Raw genomic sequence first — 20,937 nt, 5'->3', positions numbered from 1 at the left:
TGTTGTACTATTGTGTTGCAGTAGTACAGATGTGTTGTAGTAGTACAGATATGTTGTAGTAGTACAGATTTGTTGTAGTACAACACAGTATTAGTGTTGTACTATTGTGTTGCAGTAGTACAGATGTGTTGTAGTACAACACAGTATTAGTGTTGTACTACTGTGTTGTAGTACAACACAGTATCAGGGCCACACAACACAAACAAGACATGGATTTATGAGGTCGCAATATTACGAGAAAAAACACAAAGTTCTTGTCGAGAACAAATTTTTAATGTTATAAGGAAAAATAATATAGCGAGAGTAGAGTAAAATAAATCATAATGTTATGAGACTAAAGTTTTTAATTCAATGAGAACAATAATCATTTGTGGAAAGAACTCCAGTGGTGGATGCAGGACTTTAAAACAAAATGTTTTTAGGGCATTTCTTTGACATTCTCACACATTACAGAGAATCATTCGTGGGCTTTGATGATAAAAAAAACATCTGACATCTTTAGTTAGACGTTTAGTTTGGTGCAGAAATCCTCCTTAATTTGTGAGCGACTATAACATCAGGTGGAACATGCGACTACATCGTCTGATCTGTTGTGTACTTTGTGTTTCACGTCTGTGACATGTCAGAGTGAGAAAAATGCATGAAATTAACCTTCAGTGAGCAAGTGGGCGTGACGGACGTGAAACTGGAGGAGCACAACTATTTGTCATTCGAGAACATTTCCTTCTTGTTTGTTGGATTTGACAGTAAATACTGTGAAGGAGGAGGTGTCTTAGTGCTGGAGTTAAACGGCTGTGTTTGTGCAGAGCGACTGACACTTTCACCATGTCTCTGTCTCTGTCTCTGTCTCTGGCTCTGCTGCTGCTCGCCAGCTCCCAGGCAAGTCATTTTACTGGCACGGTCATTACCTTCCACCCAAAAAACCGCACCGCAAATGGAGATGTCATGGTACGTATTATCTTTGAAATAATATATTCATCTTTTGATATTAGGCAAAAGACACAGAAGTCAAACAGAGTTTTTGGGATCATTATTTTTTTTAAAGGCCAGAAAAAGCATTCAGTGCTGTATTTTAAAACGTTACAGCTCCGAAGAACAATGGAACAAAGTGGATTCTCCAAATTGAAATCTGAGGCGATACAGCAGGTTGAGTCAGTCGCTTCCTTTGAATCAAAGCTTTGTTTGTACCGCTGATTTAATTCTGTTTACTTTTGTAATGGGCGGTGCAGCATAAGTTTCTCTCACATGTTTACTCTTGTATTTATTCTTTTAAAACTGAGTTTTCAATTGTTTTTATGTATTTTTATTTGTGAAGCACATAAAAGATCAATAATAATAATAATGCATATAGATACTTTAATGATCTGAAGGAAATTAAGCTTCAAACACAAAAAAAAAACGCACAAGAAAAGCATTTAAAAGTGAAGAGGCTGTGAAAATGGTCAACAAACTATCAATCATTTACTAAAACCAGAACCAAACATGTGTGTCTCTGTGGACGTGTGCAAATAAAATAGAAAGAAGAGAAATACTGGAAACAAATCCAAACCTGTTGTGCATAAGTATAAGTGTGTTGTTACACCGCACAATATACTACGTGAATAATAAAACATATTGTTCCACAGCAAAAACAAAAAGTTGTCTGTGTATGGAACTTTGGACCATGTGACGATTGTCCTGTTATCCAGGTAGATGTGATCACGTCTTAGTAGAATCACGATGGTCGTCGCTGTAACGTTACAGGTCGTGCTTCGCTATAAGCTGAACTTCCGCTTGAGAGGCTCGGACAGTTGGACCTGCTACAGAGGGAATTGTGGGAGTCAGCGTTCTTTGACGCTGAACGATGTGTCCAGGGAGAGCGGCAATGACTGGTTCCAGAAGGAGGGAATCATGACTCGGCAGGTTCCCTACGGCGCTCCTTTTCAGCTGACGTGAGTGCAACATGACACTGTGAGAAACAAAGGAGAAATCTGACAAAATTGACATACACAACACCCCTACAACCATAACACAATCATGACAACTAATGACCTCTAACCTGAGTTCATGACTTAACGCCAAACCCCAATCCCAAAGCCTGTAACCAAAGCTTTGTTTTTTTAATTCTAAATATACCTTGCATATCTCCTTTTTACAAAGAAACTGGATCCGGCGATCCATTGATTTGTTAATTCTCTTGATGCTGGGGCTTTGGTATTTGCACAAGTGAGGTACATGAGGGTCTGTGCATTGGAAACTGAATTAAACTCAACTCCTACTGAAGGTTGGAAGGTGGTAACTGGATAAATAACATGCAAAATGGCATCGAACGCTGGAGAGCCGTGACGCTGGTCGATCTGAGGAACCGGTCCGACACCAGACAGGCCAACGCGTCACCTCAGACCACCATCCTGCCCGTGGTGAGGTAAGCCTCCTCACGGCTTGTGATTTCTTCATGGTTATTTATTAAAATTGGTCCATGTCAGTTACTAAATCAATAACTAAAACTAAGAATTGTTTTTTTTTTTCTCACCTGAGAATGATCCTTTTAAATCTACCACAACTTTCCATTGTACCTCAGAAAAGGCTAACGAATCACCAGCTCTAGACAGGAACATTCATATATGTTGTATATATATATATATATATCGAAAAAGCAAGAAAACACAACAACGCATCATCATGGATTGCTGCCATCTTCCTCTGAGAGGAGGATGTGATGTTAGCTGGACAGGGATCAGATCTCAGTGAGGTTGTTCCAGACTATAATGGTATCTAGATATAATCTGGATACAACAGACATTTTAATGCAGGTGTAAAGTGTTTGTCTCTCTCTCTCTCTCAGGGTTCCTTTCAACTGTCAGAGAGATTTCAACCTGTTGGCGTTTGACCCTGACGGAGACGAGGTTAGATGCAGGAATGGAAGCTCATCGCTGAATGAGTGCAACCCCTGCACGCCACCGTCTGTCCTCAGCCTCTCGCCGGTGGGTCTCCAGCAGCGACTCTCTTTCACATCTTATAAACTGGAGAGATAACAGAGACCGGTGACGTCATTACAATTTACACACAATTCTTTTGCAGTCGTGTACTCTGTCATTCAGCTCCAACAGCAGCGGTGATACAGGTCCACACGCAGTCCAGCTGGTGATGGAGGACTTTCCCAGACAGAATATCTCACTGACTCAAAGCAACGGGTCACAGACGACAATAACTACGAACAACGCTTTCAGCAAAATACCCGTCCAGTTTGTTCTACAGGGTAAGAATTTTAGTTTTGACAGAATGAAAGTTAGAAAGAAATTTGTCCATTTCAATTCTAGCATTACGGATGGAAACATTGGTACCACTTTGAAATACGTTGACAACCACTGGATCCAGAGGATAAAACTTAACGACCTGTGAGATTCACGTTAACCGTTTAGCTTAAAATGTCTCAACAGTCATTATAGGGGGGGGGGGCACCTACACGGCTCTAGAACGTTTTAAATTCTCTACACAAATATTTTTGCCACTTTTCATATTTAGAAGTGCAACAAAGGCCTTCGGGTCACCGATGATTTGGGGTTTCTTTCTCTATTTCTATCATTTGTTTACTGAAGTTATTGAGCTCCTGCAATTTTATAGCATCCTTCGATCGGTTTGTATTTGTGTGTCGCTCCAGTGGACCCCGCGGTGCCATCCTGCACAGAGGGACTCTATTTGCCCACGTTCCTGCCTCCAACGCCGGCCAACAGAGCTCGGCTTGACTCCATGGTCAATCAGACCCTTTACATCACCATTAGAGCGGCTGCAAATTTGTCCAGGTGAGTAGAAGGAAAATCAAAATCCGCTTTAGACATTGGGACAGAACCTTCGGCGATTGAACCTTCTCTCCTGAAGCTCAGGTCACTCAGGTCACTCAGGTAACCAGAGTGTCTGCAGGTCTCAAAAGTTTTAAAAAGCCTTTAAAAAAATGTCAGAGTGATAAATGTAATTTGCAAAGGTCATGGATGATGCAACAGCTCCCAAAAGTAAAAGCCATGGCATCTTGATCGCCCCTGGTGGCTGGCTGAAGTACAGGTCATAAACTCTGCCTCCTCCATGTTTGCAAATGGGACATTGTCCAAACTAAAAAGACGGAGTCGGAAGCGTAAATTTCTGAAAAAATTGACTCTCTGATTGAGATTTTTCGGCGGCTTAGCTAACTGCCAATTACAGCTTAACATGTCATTCTAACATGAACCTCTGTAACACAATGGAAAATGTAAAACGTCAACTCCAAGATAATTTTCTTCCTCCGCTTGTTAAAGGATCTCTGAGCTGCTGTTCAGCGGGCCGCACAACGTGATCCAGACCAGCTCAGGCCCAGGTCAGTTCACCCTGAGCTGGACGCCGTCTCAGAGTGAAAACGGAGAGAGCCACCCCATCTGCTTCGTCGTCCAAGCGGTTTTAAAGTCAGTACTTTTGTCCTAGAACACAGAACAAGTGTGAACTTACTTAATTAAAATGGACCGAAACGAGAATGTAAAAGTGTAAATATCTGGTTTGATTTTGTTTGATTCTTTTCCTCAGTTCAACGAAGTATCAGTCCGAGATGCGCTGTGTCATCGTAAATGTTGGAATAGGTGAGACACACCCGCCCTTATTTGTCCGTGCTTCAAATTCCACCGCTGATCTCACACAGAGATAAAGATTGAGCACGGCTCGTATTTCAAATATTTTAAACAGTACTCACAACTAAATCAGAAGTGACTTCAACCACCCAACCAACAACTACACCAGAAACTTTGTCCCAGCATAGCACGACCACCATTACCTCTGTAACTACACCACAAACTAAATCAACCACTACACTTTCACGTTCTCAGGGCTTGAACATAATTTATTCAAGTACAGATTTGTTATCGGCTGCTTCTCGTGGGAGAGTAATCACACAGATATTATCAACAAATAAATGATGAGCTTATTTAAGTTTCTAGTAGTGTCCATTGTTTTTCTGACCCAATAAAGGTGAAACTAGAATGGGACTCACTAGAGCGCAACATCTGCAGGGGCCCCATAGTCTCCTTAAACTCTGGAGTAAAAGAGGCGGAACAGATCAACGAAATGCATCTGCTATCTGCTTTTTATCCGTTTTCACTCGCAGATAGCCGTTGATCTAAAACACCCACAGAAAGTGTCACTGTTTGTGCTTTTGGGTGGAGAAATGTTCGATTTAGGAAACGAGTCGGACTCTAAACCGTGTGCGTAGAATGGAAACGCTCTTGGTTCACACACAACTATTGAACTTAGTGCTGCGTGAAAGAACTTCTCACTCCACTCCTCATTCCTACTGCCAGGAAACACTCAGGTGGACCACGCCCTGAAGAGAATATGTGTCTTCTATATTAGTATCTGTCAGGACTGTGTTATTCACTTCATTCAGACGTGATGTTGTGTAACAGCATGACAAAAACAAGCTGTTCTGCCCTGACCAGTAATATTGATTCACTGTCTTTCCAGTTGTCCTTCGTCTGACGGCGAGACTTTCTTCTGTGCTGCCTCTGAGTGAGGAGTACATCAGGAGTACTGTCCTACAGCAGGTCGGTATCTTCTGACCCAAACCAAACTTCAAATATATCACAGTTCCACTTTTTGTATTATTTTCTTCCTGATCCTGAAAAGAATCTGTTGAAAAATACACTGTGTGTTAAGATTTGCTTAACTTAAAACTGAAGCCAAAGGAGACAAACTCTGCCACTTCCATGTGAAATATATATCTGAAAATAATTTGGAGCGCTAACCTGAATCAGAACTACATTTACAAAGTACAAGTACTCGGTTAGTCTACTCAAGTTAATGTCCTGACACACACACACACACACACACACACACATCATCACCTCCAAGATAAATATGATCATATCTCAGCGTCGCTCTGTTTTCTCCTCCAGCTTGAAAACGAACTGGTGAATAAAGGATTGCCACCCGGCACCAATCTGACGTTACTGAGGAAGGTGTAACTGGGAATCACAGCCACCACTGACCCCTGCTGCTTCAGTGTGATCACTTATCGACTCGTGTATGAAATTGCAGAAACTTTCATCTCAGTTTGAAGGTTGAACTGGGGAAAGTGGAGTTTGATATTTTTTGTGGGGAGAAGATACAGATGTTTTTTTACTCAAGGTCCAGTCAGTAGCTTTTCTTGGACTTGTGACGATATCTCCTGATCTTCATTAACAGATGGGATTGTCCTAGTGGACACTCATTGAACTGTGAATGTTCAAATTTGTTTACAGTGTGAAAACGTGTACGATCATCACTATTGCTTATATCAAAGTAACGATTAAGTCTGTTGCTTGGGCTGTCTGTGGTCCAGTCAGTGTGTTTCTGGTCATTACAGCAGGTGATTGTGTTGTTGACAAGTTGCACTTTTTGGTTTTACTAATTGTTAAATGGGAAATAAAAGCTAAACATTTGTTTAATTTTGCAGAAAGTACAATAAATTATCTGCCTTTGTCAAACACATGATAAAATGTGGATAAGGTGTTTATACTGTTGATTGTGATGTAGTTCATGTTCTAAAGAATAAATATTATAACAGTTTATTATAATAGTATAATAAATTATTATACTTTCTGCATTATTATTAATAACTAACCTAAAATAAAAGACTTAATGATGTCACAATTTGTTGCTTTGGAAACGATGGTTTGAAGGTGTCATTAATTAATTAATCATGTGGTTATCATCTTTATTAATGGTCTATAGGTGAATGCATATCACCTGCTTTATATTAATTAATCTACAGTCTTTGAGTTTTTTAAATTCTATTATATATTGAAAATGAGCTCTGACTCCACTTGTAACTTTCTGTGGCTCAATAATTTAGATTTGAAAATTTTAATTCATGGTGATTCAACGGTTATAAAATAATCAGATCCTTTAAGGACCGGCAGGGGGCGCCACTGTCAAAACAGTGTCACATCCATAGACTGTATATAAAGAGGTCACGTCACACACCGACACTTCGCCACTGAGTCAAAACCACATCAAGTGCAAGTCCGACAGCTGAGCTGCAGTGAAGCTCATGCTGTATCTCGGTCAATGTCTTTGTGAAGAACCGGTCGGTTGAGTTGAAGCAAGATACAGTTCTTCACACAAAGGCCCCGATGACGAGCGTTTGCAGACGTCTGATGAGGCGATGCTAAGTCTGATAGTGGAGCTCCGAGCCGTGTTTTAAATAATGTCGAGACATTTCATCATCTATGTTTGTGCTGACTGAGCTGAAAACATTAACCGCTCGACTTTCACCCACTGTGCAAAAATTAAACCTGGTTACGTGTGCTGCCATCTTGCACTGGTGACACCATCAGGAGTCAGAATCTGAGCCGCAGCGATCGTGGAGCGAAGCAACGATATCGACATCGTGCCAATACCGAGTCATATAAAGATGGTAACTGATCAGAAACATGAACACGAGCATACATCAGAGTGATAAGAAATACCTACAATGACAGAAACCCGGAAAAATGCATTGAACATGTACTGGTTTTTTAAATATGTTTTATAATGCAGCGAGCCACCAGGGGGCGATCAAGATTTTGGGCTTCACTTTCGGAAGCCATCACGTCATCCATCTCGTGGAGTTGAAGGAAACCACAGGGAATGTGATAAATGTCTCCATTGTTTCTCTGCTTGTAATCAGTTTGTATTTAACCCAACTGACAGAGTTCTGCGTAGCCTGAGATGAAAAGCTGTAAAACGTTAATAAATTCCTCTGACTCATGATTAATGTTTGCAAACTTTGCAGCCAGAACTCCCCCGAAAACCATTGCAAACAAAGGACATTGATTTGAAGTCATTTAAAAAAAGTATGAGAAGTAGCATAAGTTAAAAATTAACATGTTTTAAGTCCTAGACAAAATATTTTGATAAATTTAGACTTTTCAAGGCCTCAAATTAAACTCTTGAACTATTAGACTTTGTAAATGACTCATTTTGAAACTCTTTCCTTCACCAAGGAGGTTATGTTTTCTTTTTTTTAAACTTTGTGGAAAGATGTGGTATTATTCAGGGAAAAAGTCTTTAAATGTTGGTGCAGATCCAGAAACTTTTCTTCACTTCCTTTATCATTGTGGGATTGGACGTTGGACATCAGTGTGTGTAATCTGATGCCGATTGATTGAAGTTGGGCCTTGGGGAAGGTACGAGCTCTATTAAGTTATATTCTACTTTCTATTTCTACTGAATTTTCCTATTTGTATTTATCCTTTTTCTTTATGCCACATCATTTGAAATAAACACTAAGATGTCTGAATCACTGGACAAACACAACTAGAACTACTGGTTGATCATTATCTCTGAGAAGCATGACAGGAATTATTTCCTCATACCAGGGAGGTTCCTGGTCTATTTAAAAAAAAACAGATTCTCCTGTGAGGTAAACACTCAGTCAGACAGGTGGATAGAGAGGACAGGTGTCTGTCTGTGTGAGTCTCTGCATCTGTGTGTATTTACCAATATTGCGTGGAGAAAATATGTTGCTCTTTCTGTTGCTGTTTCTTGTCTGCGGCTCAGAGGCAATTTTCTTCGGGACGATGACCTATGACCCAAAGACAAGCAACAACGGAAACGTCACGGTATGAATCTTTCAAAAATGTCCAAATATTTCCAAATATTTATCTTTTAAATACACAAAAAAATACAGATTTCATTCTGGCAAGAGTTAATTTAAAGTCTTAAACTCAGTCAGCGCTGTTTGCCTCGAAAGGGAAACCAACGTCCTGAGCAGCTGCCTTCTGGACACGGATGTTGAAATTTTATCTCTGTAATTTTGCAGGTGGTCATTCGCTTCAAGCTGAACTTTCAGTCTTGCAATGAATCGACCACATGGCAATGCCTCGATGGGAGCTGTGAGACAGGAGCTGTTGTGTTGAACACGGTCTACAGCGAAAGCAGTGGAGAGTGGTGTCAGACGGAGGGAATCCTGACCCACGAGGATCCCGGCTTCCGTTTGAACCTTTGGTGAGCGCACGATATCCTACAAAAATGATATGATATCAAACCTCATGTATGTTTTATGTTGATTGTGAAATTGTGCATAAAAACATTGTTAATCTGCCAAAATTAACTCAAAATGACTTGAAAGAGATTGTATGTTTGGCTCAAGTGGAATATATCATTAAGAAAAAAGCAGGAGATAATGTACATGAAGCATAAACGTCCACTTTATGGAGCAATGATGAGAATTAGTTTTAATATATGAAACAAAGAGGAAGTCTGTGATTCCAATGTCTGTACGACAGCTCTCACTCTTTTAATTACACCCTAATTATATTGTTGTAGCGGCTGGAGAATTATCTCCGGCCATTTACTAGTAGTTCATGGAACCGGCAACACCCAAACAATCCTACGATTCCACAGCTGAGTGAGCTCAGAGTTATTGAACATTTGAGATGGCATGACGATGTATGTGACAGCTTGCTTGATAAATGCCAGTGGGGAAACTCCAGCTTCCCCCCACAGTCCAAAGACTTGTGTGGTGAATTGGTTTATCCTTCCTCTATTGTATTATATAGATTTTCTATTTATTTAACTGTTCTGCAAAATTAGAAAAAAATCCAAAAATGTGTTAATTAAAATTTTTAACAGCTCTTGAAACACCTCATCAGTCGCCTCTGCACCATCATGATGCCGTAAGATCATATTTGTATAATACTAACATGTTGTCTGGCGCGCACCCTTACAACGCGGGCTGAAGGTAAAGCGGAGGCCGATATTTCCTTCACACGGTGGTAGCGGTCGACCAATCACAACAGAGTGGACCAGCTGGCCAATCAGAGCAGACTGGGCTTTTTTGGGAGTGGGGGCCTTAAAGAGACACAAGCTAAAACTAAGCGTCTGAGACAGAGGCTGAAAAGAGGAATCAGAAATATTCATATATATGTCAAGTTATAACACAAATTAAAATGATAAACCTGAATATGAGCATGATGTCTCTTTAAAGCTCCTCCATTGTGTCCAAAAATAACAAAAAAATAATGTACCTCCACAAATGTCACAGTAACACCTACAACGCATGAGAACTTTGAGTAGCACAGTAGTGACCAACTTCCCTGTAAACGTCCACCACAGGTTGGAAGGTGGTAACTGGACAAACAACAATATGAATGGCATTGTATTTTGGAGAGCCAAAACTGTGGTTGACTTGAGGAGCCGATCGGACACAGGCCAAGTCAACAGATCACCCCAAACCACGATCCTGCCGGTGCTGAGGTAAGACGACTAACCTGTCACCTGCGGATCCCAAAACCCTCAATGCCAAACACTTCCACTGAGGGTTTGGGTCATATAGTCTTTAGTTCTGCTCTAAGATGCTTTTTTTTATACTATTTTTAGTCCTGACATACTCAGTAGTGTTGCTTAGTCAAGAGTTTGAGCTAAATGTCAACCTACACATTACTGAGACATCATGAAACAGATGCTAAGATGTCGGTTTGGCTCTTTGTTCTCGTTCTCCCAGAGTTCCTTCAAACTGTCAGAGACAAATCAACCTGTTGGCGTTTGACCCTGATGGAGATGAGGTCAAATGTAGATATGGAGGCACAGAAGAGTTGGAGTGTAACCCCTGTACACCACCGTCTGTTCTCAACATCTCCCCCGTGAGTAACCAAGTGCTTGCCATGATTTCCGGAATGACAGTGATGACAGTACGGGTTGTCTGGAGCTAATCACCATGTACAACCATGAATGATGGCTCCAGGAACACTAATAGGAAGGTTATCAACTATGTTTACGAGCAATGAAACTAACAATGTCAAACAATACACAACTCCTTGTCCTCCTTTCTTTATCCTTTTGCAGACTTGCGATCTGTCATTCAGCTCCACCAATAGCGGCAATGAAGGTCTGTACGCAGTCCAGCTGGTGATGGAGGACTTTGCGAGGCAGACTATCAACCTGACTAGTGTCAACGGGACTCAGACGTTAAATACCAGCTCCCCTGTCAGTGCGATACCCGTCCAGTTTGTCTTGAAAGGTACATTTTTATGTGTCAGGCTGTTTTGCATCTCTTTGAGTTTAACCGATCTTTGGTGAGTAGAGGCCATCGGTTTTCGTGCATAATTAGCTTCTTACCTCAGATGTTTGTCTTTTTTTGCTCCAGTGGATCCCGCGGTGCCATCCTGCACAAACGGATTCTATTTGCCCACGTTCCTGCCTCCAACACCGGCCAACAGAGCTCGGCTTGACACCATGGTCAATCAGACCCTTACCATCAACATTAGAGCGGCTGCGAATTTCTCTGTGTGAGTGAAAAAAATAAAAAAATAATGGAAAGAAATTGAGTCTCTGATTGAGCTAACGGCCAATTACAGCTTAACATGTCATTCTAACGGGAACCTCTGTAACACAGTGGAAAATGTAAAACGTTAACTCCAAGTTAATTTTCTTCCTCCGCTTGTTAAAGGATCTCTGAGCTGCTGTTCAGCGGGCCGCACAACGTGATCCAGACCAGCTCAGGACCAGGTCAGTTCACCCTGAGCTGGACGCCGTCTCAGAGTGAAAACGGAGAGAGCCACCCCATCTGCTTCGTCGTCCGAGCAGTTTTAAAGTCAGTACTTTTGTCCTAGAACACAGAACAAGTGTGAAATTACTTAAAGGTTCAGTGTGTAGGACTTAGTGACATCCAGAGGTGAAGTTTCATGTTGCAGCTGAACACTCCTCATTTCACCCTCCCCTTCCCAACATGAAGGAGAACCTGTGGTGAACTTCAGCTGTCATGAAAACTCAAAAGGTTTTAGTTTGTCCAGTTTGGACGACAGCAAAAAACATGGCAGCCTTCACAGAGAGGACCCCCCCTCCAAGTAAATATAAAGTTTTTAAAAATAAAGGCCCATTCTATGGTAAACAAAACAACGATTCATACAAACTAGATGAAACACATTAGGGGAAACAACACTAGGATTATTTTATAATTAATTTCTGCCAAAAATCCCTTTCACCTAAATCTTACACACTGAACCTTTAAATAAAATGATTCTGCAAGTTCTCTAAAGGACTGAAAAAAGAATGGAAAAGTGTAAAAATTTGGTTTAATTTTGTTTGATTCTTTTCCTCAGTTCAACGAAGTATGACTCTGAGATGCGATGTGTCATTGTGATTGTCGGAATTGGTGAGATACACCCTCCTGTGTCTGTTCGTGCTTCAAATTCCACTGCTGATTTTAAACGCAGACAAAGGTTGAGCACGGCTTGTATTTTATGTTTCCAACAGATCCATCATTTACCACAACTACACCCGCAGTGACTTCAACCACTCAACCACCAAGTATAGTGGATCCTTTACCGTTGCCCGAACCTAGGACCATCAATACCACTACAGTTATATTGGGACCTTCACCAGTACTTGCAAATGTTACCATCAATGCCACTACGACCCCTACAAGTACAGTGGGACCTTCACCAGGGCCTGAACCTAGTACCATCAATACCACTACGACCCCTACAAGTACAGTGGGACCTTCAGCAGGGCCTGAACCTAGTACCATCAATACCACTACGACCCCTACAAGTACAGTGGGACCTTCAGCAGGGCCTGAACCTAGTACCATCAATACCACTACGACCCCTACAAGTACAGTGGGACCTTCACCAGGGCCTGAACCTAGTACCATCAGTACCACTACGACCCCTACAACTACAGTGGCACCTTCACCAGGGCCTGAACCTAGTACCATCAATACCACTACGACCCCTACAAGTACAGTGGGACCTTCAGCAGGGCCTGAACCTAGTACCATCAATGCCACTACGACCCCTACAACTACAGTGGGACCTTCACCAGGGCCTGAACCTAGTACCATCAATACCACTACGACCCCTACAAGTACAGTGGGACCTTCAGCAGGGCCTGAAACTAGTACCATCAATGCCACTACGACCCCTACAACTACAGTGGGACCTTCAGCAGGGCCTGGACCTAGTACCATCAATACCACTACGACCCCTACAAGCACAGTGGGACCTTCACCAGGGCCTGAACCTAGTACCATCAGTACCACTATGACCCCTACAACTACAGGAGGAACAACGCCAGCGTCCCAACAAAGTATACTAAGTACCACTATAACTGCACCACGAACTATATCAACCACTACACTTTCACATTCTCGGGGCTTGAATATAATTTACAGAACGTATTACTGTTTGTGTTTCGTGTGGAGAAATGTTCAAGTCGTGTGAGTAAAGAATCTAGTCAGACTGTAAACTGTGTTTGGAGAATGGAAACGTTGCTGTTCTGGCCTGACCTTTAATATCGATTCACTGTCTTTCCAGTTGTCCTTCGTCTGACGGCGAGGGTTTCCTCTGTGGTGCCTCTGACTGACGAGTACATCGTTACTGTCCTACAACAGGTCGGTATCTTCTCATCAGAACCACACATCCTGTCCGAGCTTCAGACATCACACAGGCACTTCAAATATGTCACAGTTCCAGTTTTTGTTTTATTTTCTTCCTGATCCTGAAAGAAGATGAGGAGCAGATATTTAATCTGATGAAAACGTACACTGTATGTTAAGATATGCCTCCCGAAAAGCCAAATCTTCTTGATCGCCCCCTAAGGGCTGGCTGCAGTATAGAAGACAAACCCTGCCACTTCCATCTGAAATATCTGAACATAATCTGGAGCACCAACCTGAATCAGAACTACATTTACAAAGTACAAGTACTCGGTTAGTCTACTCAAGTTAATGTCCTGACACACACACACACACACACATCATCACCTCCAAGATAAATATGATCATATCTCAGCATCGCTCTGTTTTCTCCTCCAGTTTAAAAATGAACTGGTGAATTACGGATTGCCACCCGGCACCAATCTGATGTTACTGAGGAAGGAAACACAGCCCACCCGTCCGCAGTGATGCTTCAGTGTGATCACGAGTTTGCAGAAACGTTAATCTGAATGTAAAGGTTGAACTGGGGAAACTGGAGTTTGCTTTTCTGTGTGGGGAGAAGTCAACAGAGGTCAGAGGTCATTAAACTGTTACCGTGGAGACAAAAAAATGCAATCACTGTTTTTTTTTGTTTTTTTTTACCAACAGCTGCTGATTGATTTTGATGCTGTTGCCTTTTTTTGAAATAAACATTGTTGATTTGTATTGTTGTTTGTCTGTGAATCCCCCCCCCCCCCCCCGCCATTTGAATTTCCCTCCGGGTATTAATAAAAAATGTCTGATTCTGATTCTGACATAATTCATTTGTTGCCATGGAAACAGCTCGTAGTGGACAGGAGTCACTCGTTTCTTAATACGAAGACTGTGGGCGGCAGGTGTCATTGATTGTCTAACCTTTTAAGCTTTTAAGTTGTTAACGCAAAATGAAATCACTAACCAACGACAACTCTCTACTGTTGTTTGTTAAATATCCACCAAGACATAATGTTCAAAATCAAGAATTCACAACACTTTCAAAAAGACACAAAGAGTCAGAGTAGTTTAAAAGACATCAGTTTTACTTCCGGTTGAACGAGCAAGAGCAGCATGTCAATAGGAATAATACACAGGTCACGGTTTGTAAACTTGTTCATCATGAAGCCACATGATATTAAACTCTTTATGGTTTTGTTATGAGGGCGGGAAACTAACTTGTTCGACCAATCAGCCAACAAACATCAAGTTTTTCCTGCTGAGGAAAATTCTTTAGGAGGCGAAGCTGAGTGTGGAAAGCATGAACATTCATTGTTTTCTAAATAACCTGATTGATTCTTGAAGTAGTTTCAAACGTGTGTGACGTTCTGTTGGCTGGTGGCTAAGAGTTAATTCCCTGCCCTCTTTAGTTGTTCACACATTCCTTCCCGCTGTCAAGTTTAACAGCTGATGGGGTGCGCTTGCTTTGCTTCTGCGGGCGAGTCAATGTTGCAGTGTCGCTTGTAGTTGCAGCCTCCTTTCTAAACCGGTCTGTTCAGAACGGGCTGTGTACTGTGCTGATGCTGGTTGCAGCGTTCTCTCTGAAACTGTGAAAGTGACCTGCGGTGATTGAGCTGCAGCAAGTAACACAACGAGCTGCTGTTCATCCAAAGTTCAGTCGGCGCTGGTCGTCTATTTGTTCGAACTCGGTGAATATCGAATGCATCGTGTCAAATCACAAACCAAGTAGCAATAAAAAACTGTTCTTGAGACACGCAAATTATGAGATCGATTGGATCAGTGGGAAGGAAGCAACTGCACAGATGTGGACAAAACGAAAACAAGCGCACCCCTTTTGATCGGCATTGATACAATTAAAATAGAACGACTGCATTTCTCAACAGAGTCAAACAAGCGAGCCAGTACCCTGATAGTTAACACACCCCTGGACAAAGAACATTCAGTTTGAAATGTCTGTCAGGTGTCGGACACTTTTGAGTTGTGTAGTTGTGAATCGCAAATGAATTCAATTTTGCAAAAGAAAACTGTACTGAACTTAAAATAGATCGTCGGTAAATATCAGGAATTCGATTTTCTTTGAAAACATGAAAAGTGTATTTTAAAAATCCATATTGGTCCAAGTGATGAAGTCACTTCAAATAAGGAAATGTGTTGTTTTTAAAGGAGCGTCACAACAACTTAGTTAAAATGGATAAAGTCACACAACCCACTGTAACACAAAGTTCCCTTGTGTATCAGAAACAGTTAAACCCAAGTCAAACACAGAATTCAGAATATCAATATAAACATTCATGAAAACACACTGGTGGGTGAAGCTGCCAAAATATCTGGATTGCCCCCTGGAGGCAGGCTGCAGTATTGATCATAAAAACCTGCCTCCTCCATGTTAGTGGTTGGGACATGAACCACAAAAAAATAAATGATAGATCTGTATGTACGCCAAAAGATGATTTCTGTCATTTTAGGTAGTTCTTATCTATTTATTATAAAAATGTGAGAACTTCTTCAGCCAAATTAAACACTTCCTGGCGTACATGGTGAAATTTAAGATAATCTTTGGCTAAAGTTTAATGTTTTGATTTTTCAATAGATCCACATAAAACGAAGCAGCAAATTTAAACCCATCAGTGTAAAAAAGGCAGCTTCACCCGTAACATAAAAATACAGTAATTGACACAGAAAATTCCACAGAATATTCAGAAACAATAAATAAGTTAAGAATCATCCCTTCACTGAGTTTTAACAGCACACTGTTATTTACCAATTACAGGCAAAAGTGTTTAAGATTCACCTGATGGAAAAATATTTGATATCACCTTCAAGACTCCACATCAGTGCATCCCGAGTCATTTCTTAAAGCTTGACTTCAACATTAAGTAGAATTGAGAAAAACAAACAACAAATACAGAATCTGATTCTGTACAAAAAAAACTACATAGATAATTTCTTTTGGGAACAAAACAAAATTCAGTAACAGTGTTTTCAGCTGTCACAGTTCTCAACGATCAGTTTACAGTCAGAGATCGAGGCTTTCTGCTCCTGAACGTCTCTTAGCATAAATACTGGTGAGAAGTCAAATCCCTCAAACCCACATTGTAAAAAAAAAACTAAAATCAGCTGGAGTTCGACTGATACTTGGGTTTAAAAGCTTCAAAACCAGAAATCGGTGGGTTAATCGCCACCAAAGTATCTCGTCCTACCACTAGGGGTCCTCCCTTTCCCAAAGCTGCTCAAAGAACAATAACACTTTCCGAAGAATCAGCTCTGGTTCTGAAACTGGTTCCATTCAGACGTCCTGGAACCGGCTTTGAGCAGAACCATTGTAAACAAGGATTCGTCGTCGGTAGAAGGCGCTGTGCGATGACGGTAAACAGTAGAAGGAAGATGGTGGATTGCTTCGAGTACACGTGAATGTTTGTACCATTTCAACCTTCACCAAGGAGGTCGTATTTACAGTGTCCCCCTAGTGGTAAGTTGTATAAACCAGTGCAGGCATTTCTGGATTTCTTTTCTAATTGTCATCATGTCCATTTTTCAGTATTTCAGAGAGTTGGAACAAAAGCTTTGCAAAGTGTCAGGACTGATGCCTCATGTGGGGAATTTCTTTCTTCTTTTAACCTTCTGGCCGTTTTGTGAACACACGTAAAAATATCCAGTTTGCTAAACCTGTATCAGTCAAACCCCAGAGTCGACACAATGTGTCAATAACAAAATAAAAAGTTTAAATAAGAAGAGAATGCTGGTTGTTCGTTTATAGATAGATAGATAGACATGAGTAAAGAATGTCTGTCTATCTATAGGTCGGGACAGAGTCTTTCCCTCATTACAGGAAAGACAGGAAACAGATTTCCATGAGTCTGAGGCTGAACTTTTCTTTTCCTGGGGATGAAACCACAAACACACACATTCATCTCATATTCTCTCTCTCTCTTCATTCATCCCCTATGTCGGCCTTTGTCCACCTTCCTCTTCATCGCCAAAGATAAGACATCGTAGTTAGGCAGCAAATTCACTCTCACACGTAAACACACACACACAAAACCTCATCCTCGCTCACAGACCAGAGCTCAGACGTCATAGTCGGGCAGTGCCGAGTAGGTGACGCCGCCGACGGACGGAGGGCTGGAGTGCAGAGGAAGAAACCAAAAAAAGACTGAACCTGGAGAGAGAGGATTAAATCTTGATCAGTGACCTTTAAAGTCGTGACGCGTTGACGGAGCAGGAGACGTGGACAGAAGGACACACCCACCTCGTCCGAAGACCTCCCGCAGCAGAGCGAGCTTGGGCTTACGGGTGTGTGAGGGGGGGTGAGGCAGCTGTGAGGAGGAGGTAGGGGAGGAAGACGAGGCTCCTCTGTCCTTGATCATCAGTCTGTTCCTCATCTGCTCAATCGGAGACTCGTCTGTGATGATGGAGATTAACTGGAGACAAAATGAGTCACAGCAGTGAAGTTTCTTGGGGTTAAAGTCAAACACTCTGTGCGTTATTCATTAATTTATGTATAAATGTGTCAGAGAGTGAAACACAACACAAGCGTGCGTGTGTGTGTGTGTGTGTGTGTACCTGATCATAGAAGATAACCATGACAAACACACCGAACAGCACAGACTCCACCAGCAGGATGATGTAGTGAGCGCTGAGGGGGAGAGGAAGCAGAGTATAATTCTGTCTCCACTGTAACTTTCATTCTCATCCCCTGGGTGTTACACTCACACTATCAGGTGTTTGCTGGGCGTCTCCTCTCCTTCTGTCTCTGCGTCGCCATCTCTCTCGTTCCTTATCCGCCACACCCAGGCCGACACCACTAGCACCATGGAGTACAGACTGGCCATGCCTGCGCAGGAAGACACAACAACCACCGTCACTTCATGAGGGGCGTGACCTCCAGGTGGAGCTTTGGACAACTATTCTATCGCTTATTAGGCTGCATTTCAAAACACTCCATCAAGCTGCCAGGGTTCATCGTCAGTAATGCTTCAGTGTTTTGTGGTTCAGGGGAGAGTTCGTGTCATAAACCTGCCGTAGACCCACAGGTTTCTATCCATCACTCACCAGTGTAGAAGAGAAACTGGATGAAATACTTTTGGTTTAGTTCACCGACACAGTTGTTGATCCTAAAAAAAAAAAGAAAATGGGTGAGAGAAAGTTGAAGGTGAGGGAGACCTGACGATGCAGGAGATGAAGGGGAGACATGAAACAGAGACGCTGGTTGGACGGCGTCTCCTCACCATGGACAGTGATGGTCCATGCGGCGTATGCACCTCTGACAGACGCGGCAGTGGTGCGCTCTGGGAGGTCTGTAGGTTTCACAGCGGCTGCACACCGTCCAGCCCTCGCAGCCCTGAAAACGAACAAACCTTCAGCTGATCCCGAGGTGATGACACCAAACGCACAATCACATCAGGTCGCCGTGACCTTTGACCTCTGGAATCTAATCTACTCCTCTTTTTTTCGGGGATATCGTGACAACCAGAGAACGTGACCGGCTCCGGAGCATTACAAAACAAAAAACTAAACACGTGTGTTTCAACGTTATCAGCCCAGAGACAGACGACACTCTGGTCTGGGAAGGTCTGACATGTTGTAACCACGGAGACGCCAGATTAAAGCAACAGGTTCAGTTCAACAGGAGAAACGAGATTGTGTCGTCTTCACAGACAGTCGGGAGTTTCTGGTTTTTCAGGTGACACGTCATGAAGCTGATAATAACAGGCCTCAGGTGAGCACAGCTGTTAAACACAGTGTTGGTCTGAGATAAATACACAGTTATTAATAACAGACTTATAATTAGATTCTCCTTTGTGTTCAGCTCCCTGTTGAAGTTATGATGCCTTTACTGTCAAACGGACGATTTCAATGTCTTCAGGGTGCATTTTATTCTATTCAATTACTGTCTATGTATTTGTACATAGCGCCAAATCACAACGTACGTTATCGACAGGGTGAGGTTGAGACCAGACAAAATTCAGCTTCACTCACCCGCTCGTTCATCCGGGTCGACTGCGAGCGAAGGTCTGAGAAGTCGATGGCCGTGTCGGGAAGAGGCACCTTACCTGCACAACAGACGCACAACTGGACACGTTAAAACACGAACATGCTTCTCCCAAACATTTGCTCAAATCTGATCTGGTTAAACTGTGAAATATTAAATATGAAACGTCTGTGGGCATTTTGTTCTGACCGGGATCTGAGAAGACGGCTTTGGAGTGACAGGCCAGCAGCAGCAGCAGGATCAGGTTGAAGACTGATCCGTGCAGAGAACACCACACGCTGAGGGACAGAAACCACTGCAGCTTTAATGACCCGCAACACACACTGCTGGTTCTTAATGTTGTCACTGAAACTCAGAGACAAACCGATTTGTTGTTGAGTTTTTGTACTTTGTCACCGTGTATTCTGATCTGTTGTTGTCACTGTGTATTCTGATCTGTTGTGTTGTTGTCACTGTGTATTCTGATGTGTTGTGTTGTTGTCACTGTGTATTCTGATGTGTTATGTTGTGAGCTGTCACTGTGTATTCTGTTGTGTTGTTGTTGTCACTGTGTATTCTGATGTGTTGTGTTGTTGTCACTGTGTATTCTGATCTGATGTGTTGTGTTGTTGTCACTGTGTATTCTGATCTGATGTGTTGTGTTGTTGTCACTGTGTATTCTGTTGTGTTGTGTTGTTGTGAACTGTCACTGTGTATTCTGATGTGTTGTGTTGTTGTCACTGTGTATTCTGTTGTGTTGTGTTGTTGTCACTGTGTATTCTGATGTGTTGTTGTCACTGTGTATTCTGATGTGTTGTGTTGTTGTCACTGTGTATTCTGATGTGTTGTTGTCACTGTGTATTCTGATGTGTTGTGTTGTTGTCACTGTGTATTCTGATGTGTTGTGTTGTTGTCACTGTGTATTCTGATCTGATGTGTCCTGTTGTTGTCACTGTGTATTGTGTTGTGTTGTTGTCACTGTGTATTGTGTCGTGTCGTGTTGTTGTGGGTCTGTTTGCTCCCACGTGTAGTTGTGAGTCGCCGCAGTAAACCTTGTGAAGGAAGCAGCAGAAGTTTAAAATGATCTTGAACCAACAGAGACTCCGCTGCTGTCGGATGAATGGAGGCAGAGCAGCAGGCGCCATGTTTGTACGGTTTCTAACGACACGAGGAGAAAAGTACCGACCTGCCGGAGAACGTGGGGATGAGGACATACCGAACCACCACGTAGTCCGCGTAGAACACGCTGAAGTACGTCAGGAGCAGACAAATGACGCCACAAGGGTCGATCCTGCAGCGAGGAGCCGCCATCTTCTGCCGGGCTCCGCCCCCTGTCACCCCGCTTCCGCCCTGCGTCACATAGAACCCTGACGCTGCCTTCGAGGAGCGTAGGAAAAATGAGCATCTTACTCTTTTAAAGGACCAGTACTGTATTTGTTCATACTGTGCAATGAACACAACGAGGATGATGAACTTTCCAAAGTTTCACCCGAAGGCAACGTGAGCCTCAGTTTCTTTTTGATTTCCAACTTTGAATCAAAAATATATTTTCTATCTTTATCAAAACGACAGATCTCATCTACTTAGCATTTTCGTT

At 42.3% G+C, this 20,937-nt stretch overlaps 3 protein-coding genes across 4 annotated transcripts; 2 read left to right on the top strand and 1 right to left on the bottom strand.

The window, feature by feature from the left end:
• Window positions 1–694: 694 nt before the first annotated feature.
• On the top strand, window positions 695–6,643 carry LOC109644312 (integrin beta-like protein C). The gene is made up of 10 exons (XM_020109666.2): window positions 695–948; window positions 1,744–1,931; window positions 2,264–2,404; window positions 2,825–2,963; window positions 3,061–3,238; window positions 3,641–3,782; window positions 4,269–4,412; window positions 4,531–4,583; window positions 5,461–5,540; window positions 5,892–6,643. Exons 1-10 carry the CDS (start codon window positions 826–828, stop codon window positions 5,958–5,960), a joined length of 1,257 nt encoding a protein of 418 aa, XP_019965225.2. The 5' UTR covers window positions 695–825; the 3' UTR covers window positions 5,961–6,643.
• Window positions 6,644–8,371: 1,728 nt separating this feature from the next.
• LOC109644311 (mucin-2-like) lies at window positions 8,372–14,184 on the top strand. Its single transcript, XM_069519067.1, has 11 exons — window positions 8,372–8,579; window positions 8,780–8,964; window positions 10,075–10,215; window positions 10,463–10,601; window positions 10,804–10,978; window positions 11,105–11,246; window positions 11,408–11,551; window positions 12,060–12,112; window positions 12,214–13,047; window positions 13,275–13,351; window positions 13,775–14,184. The coding sequence occupies exons 1-11, from the start codon at window positions 8,478–8,480 to the stop codon at window positions 13,862–13,864; spliced, it is 2,082 nt and encodes a 693-aa protein (XP_069375168.1). The 5' UTR covers window positions 8,372–8,477; the 3' UTR covers window positions 13,865–14,184.
• Window positions 14,185–14,433: 249 nt separating this feature from the next.
• Window positions 14,434–20,712, bottom strand: LOC109644313 (palmitoyltransferase ZDHHC3). Of its 2 annotated transcripts, none has more exons than XM_069519069.1 (9): window positions 20,557–20,712; window positions 19,551–19,639; window positions 19,349–19,422; window positions 18,598–18,710; window positions 18,422–18,483; window positions 18,083–18,203; window positions 17,933–18,005; window positions 17,619–17,790; window positions 14,434–17,528 (listed from the first exon to the last, which is right to left on the bottom strand). In XM_069519069.1, exons 1-9 carry the CDS (start codon window positions 20,649–20,651, stop codon window positions 17,437–17,439), a joined length of 891 nt encoding a protein of 296 aa, XP_069375170.1. In that variant the 5' UTR covers window positions 20,652–20,712; the 3' UTR covers window positions 14,434–17,436. The 2 variants fall into 2 exon arrangements, with proteins under 2 accessions (XP_069375170.1, XP_069375169.1); XM_069519068.1 differs by having other exon boundaries at window positions 20,527–20,694.
• Between the last annotated feature and the right edge of the window lie 225 nt (window positions 20,713–20,937).

This window comes from Paralichthys olivaceus, chromosome 22 (genome assembly GCF_024713975.1).
Source record: "Paralichthys olivaceus isolate ysfri-2021 chromosome 22, ASM2471397v2, whole genome shotgun sequence".
NCBI lineage: Eukaryota > Metazoa > Chordata > Actinopteri > Pleuronectiformes > Paralichthyidae > Paralichthys > Paralichthys olivaceus.
The sequence above is the reverse complement of the archived record's forward strand: the minus strand, read 5'-3'. Positions and strand labels throughout refer to the sequence as shown.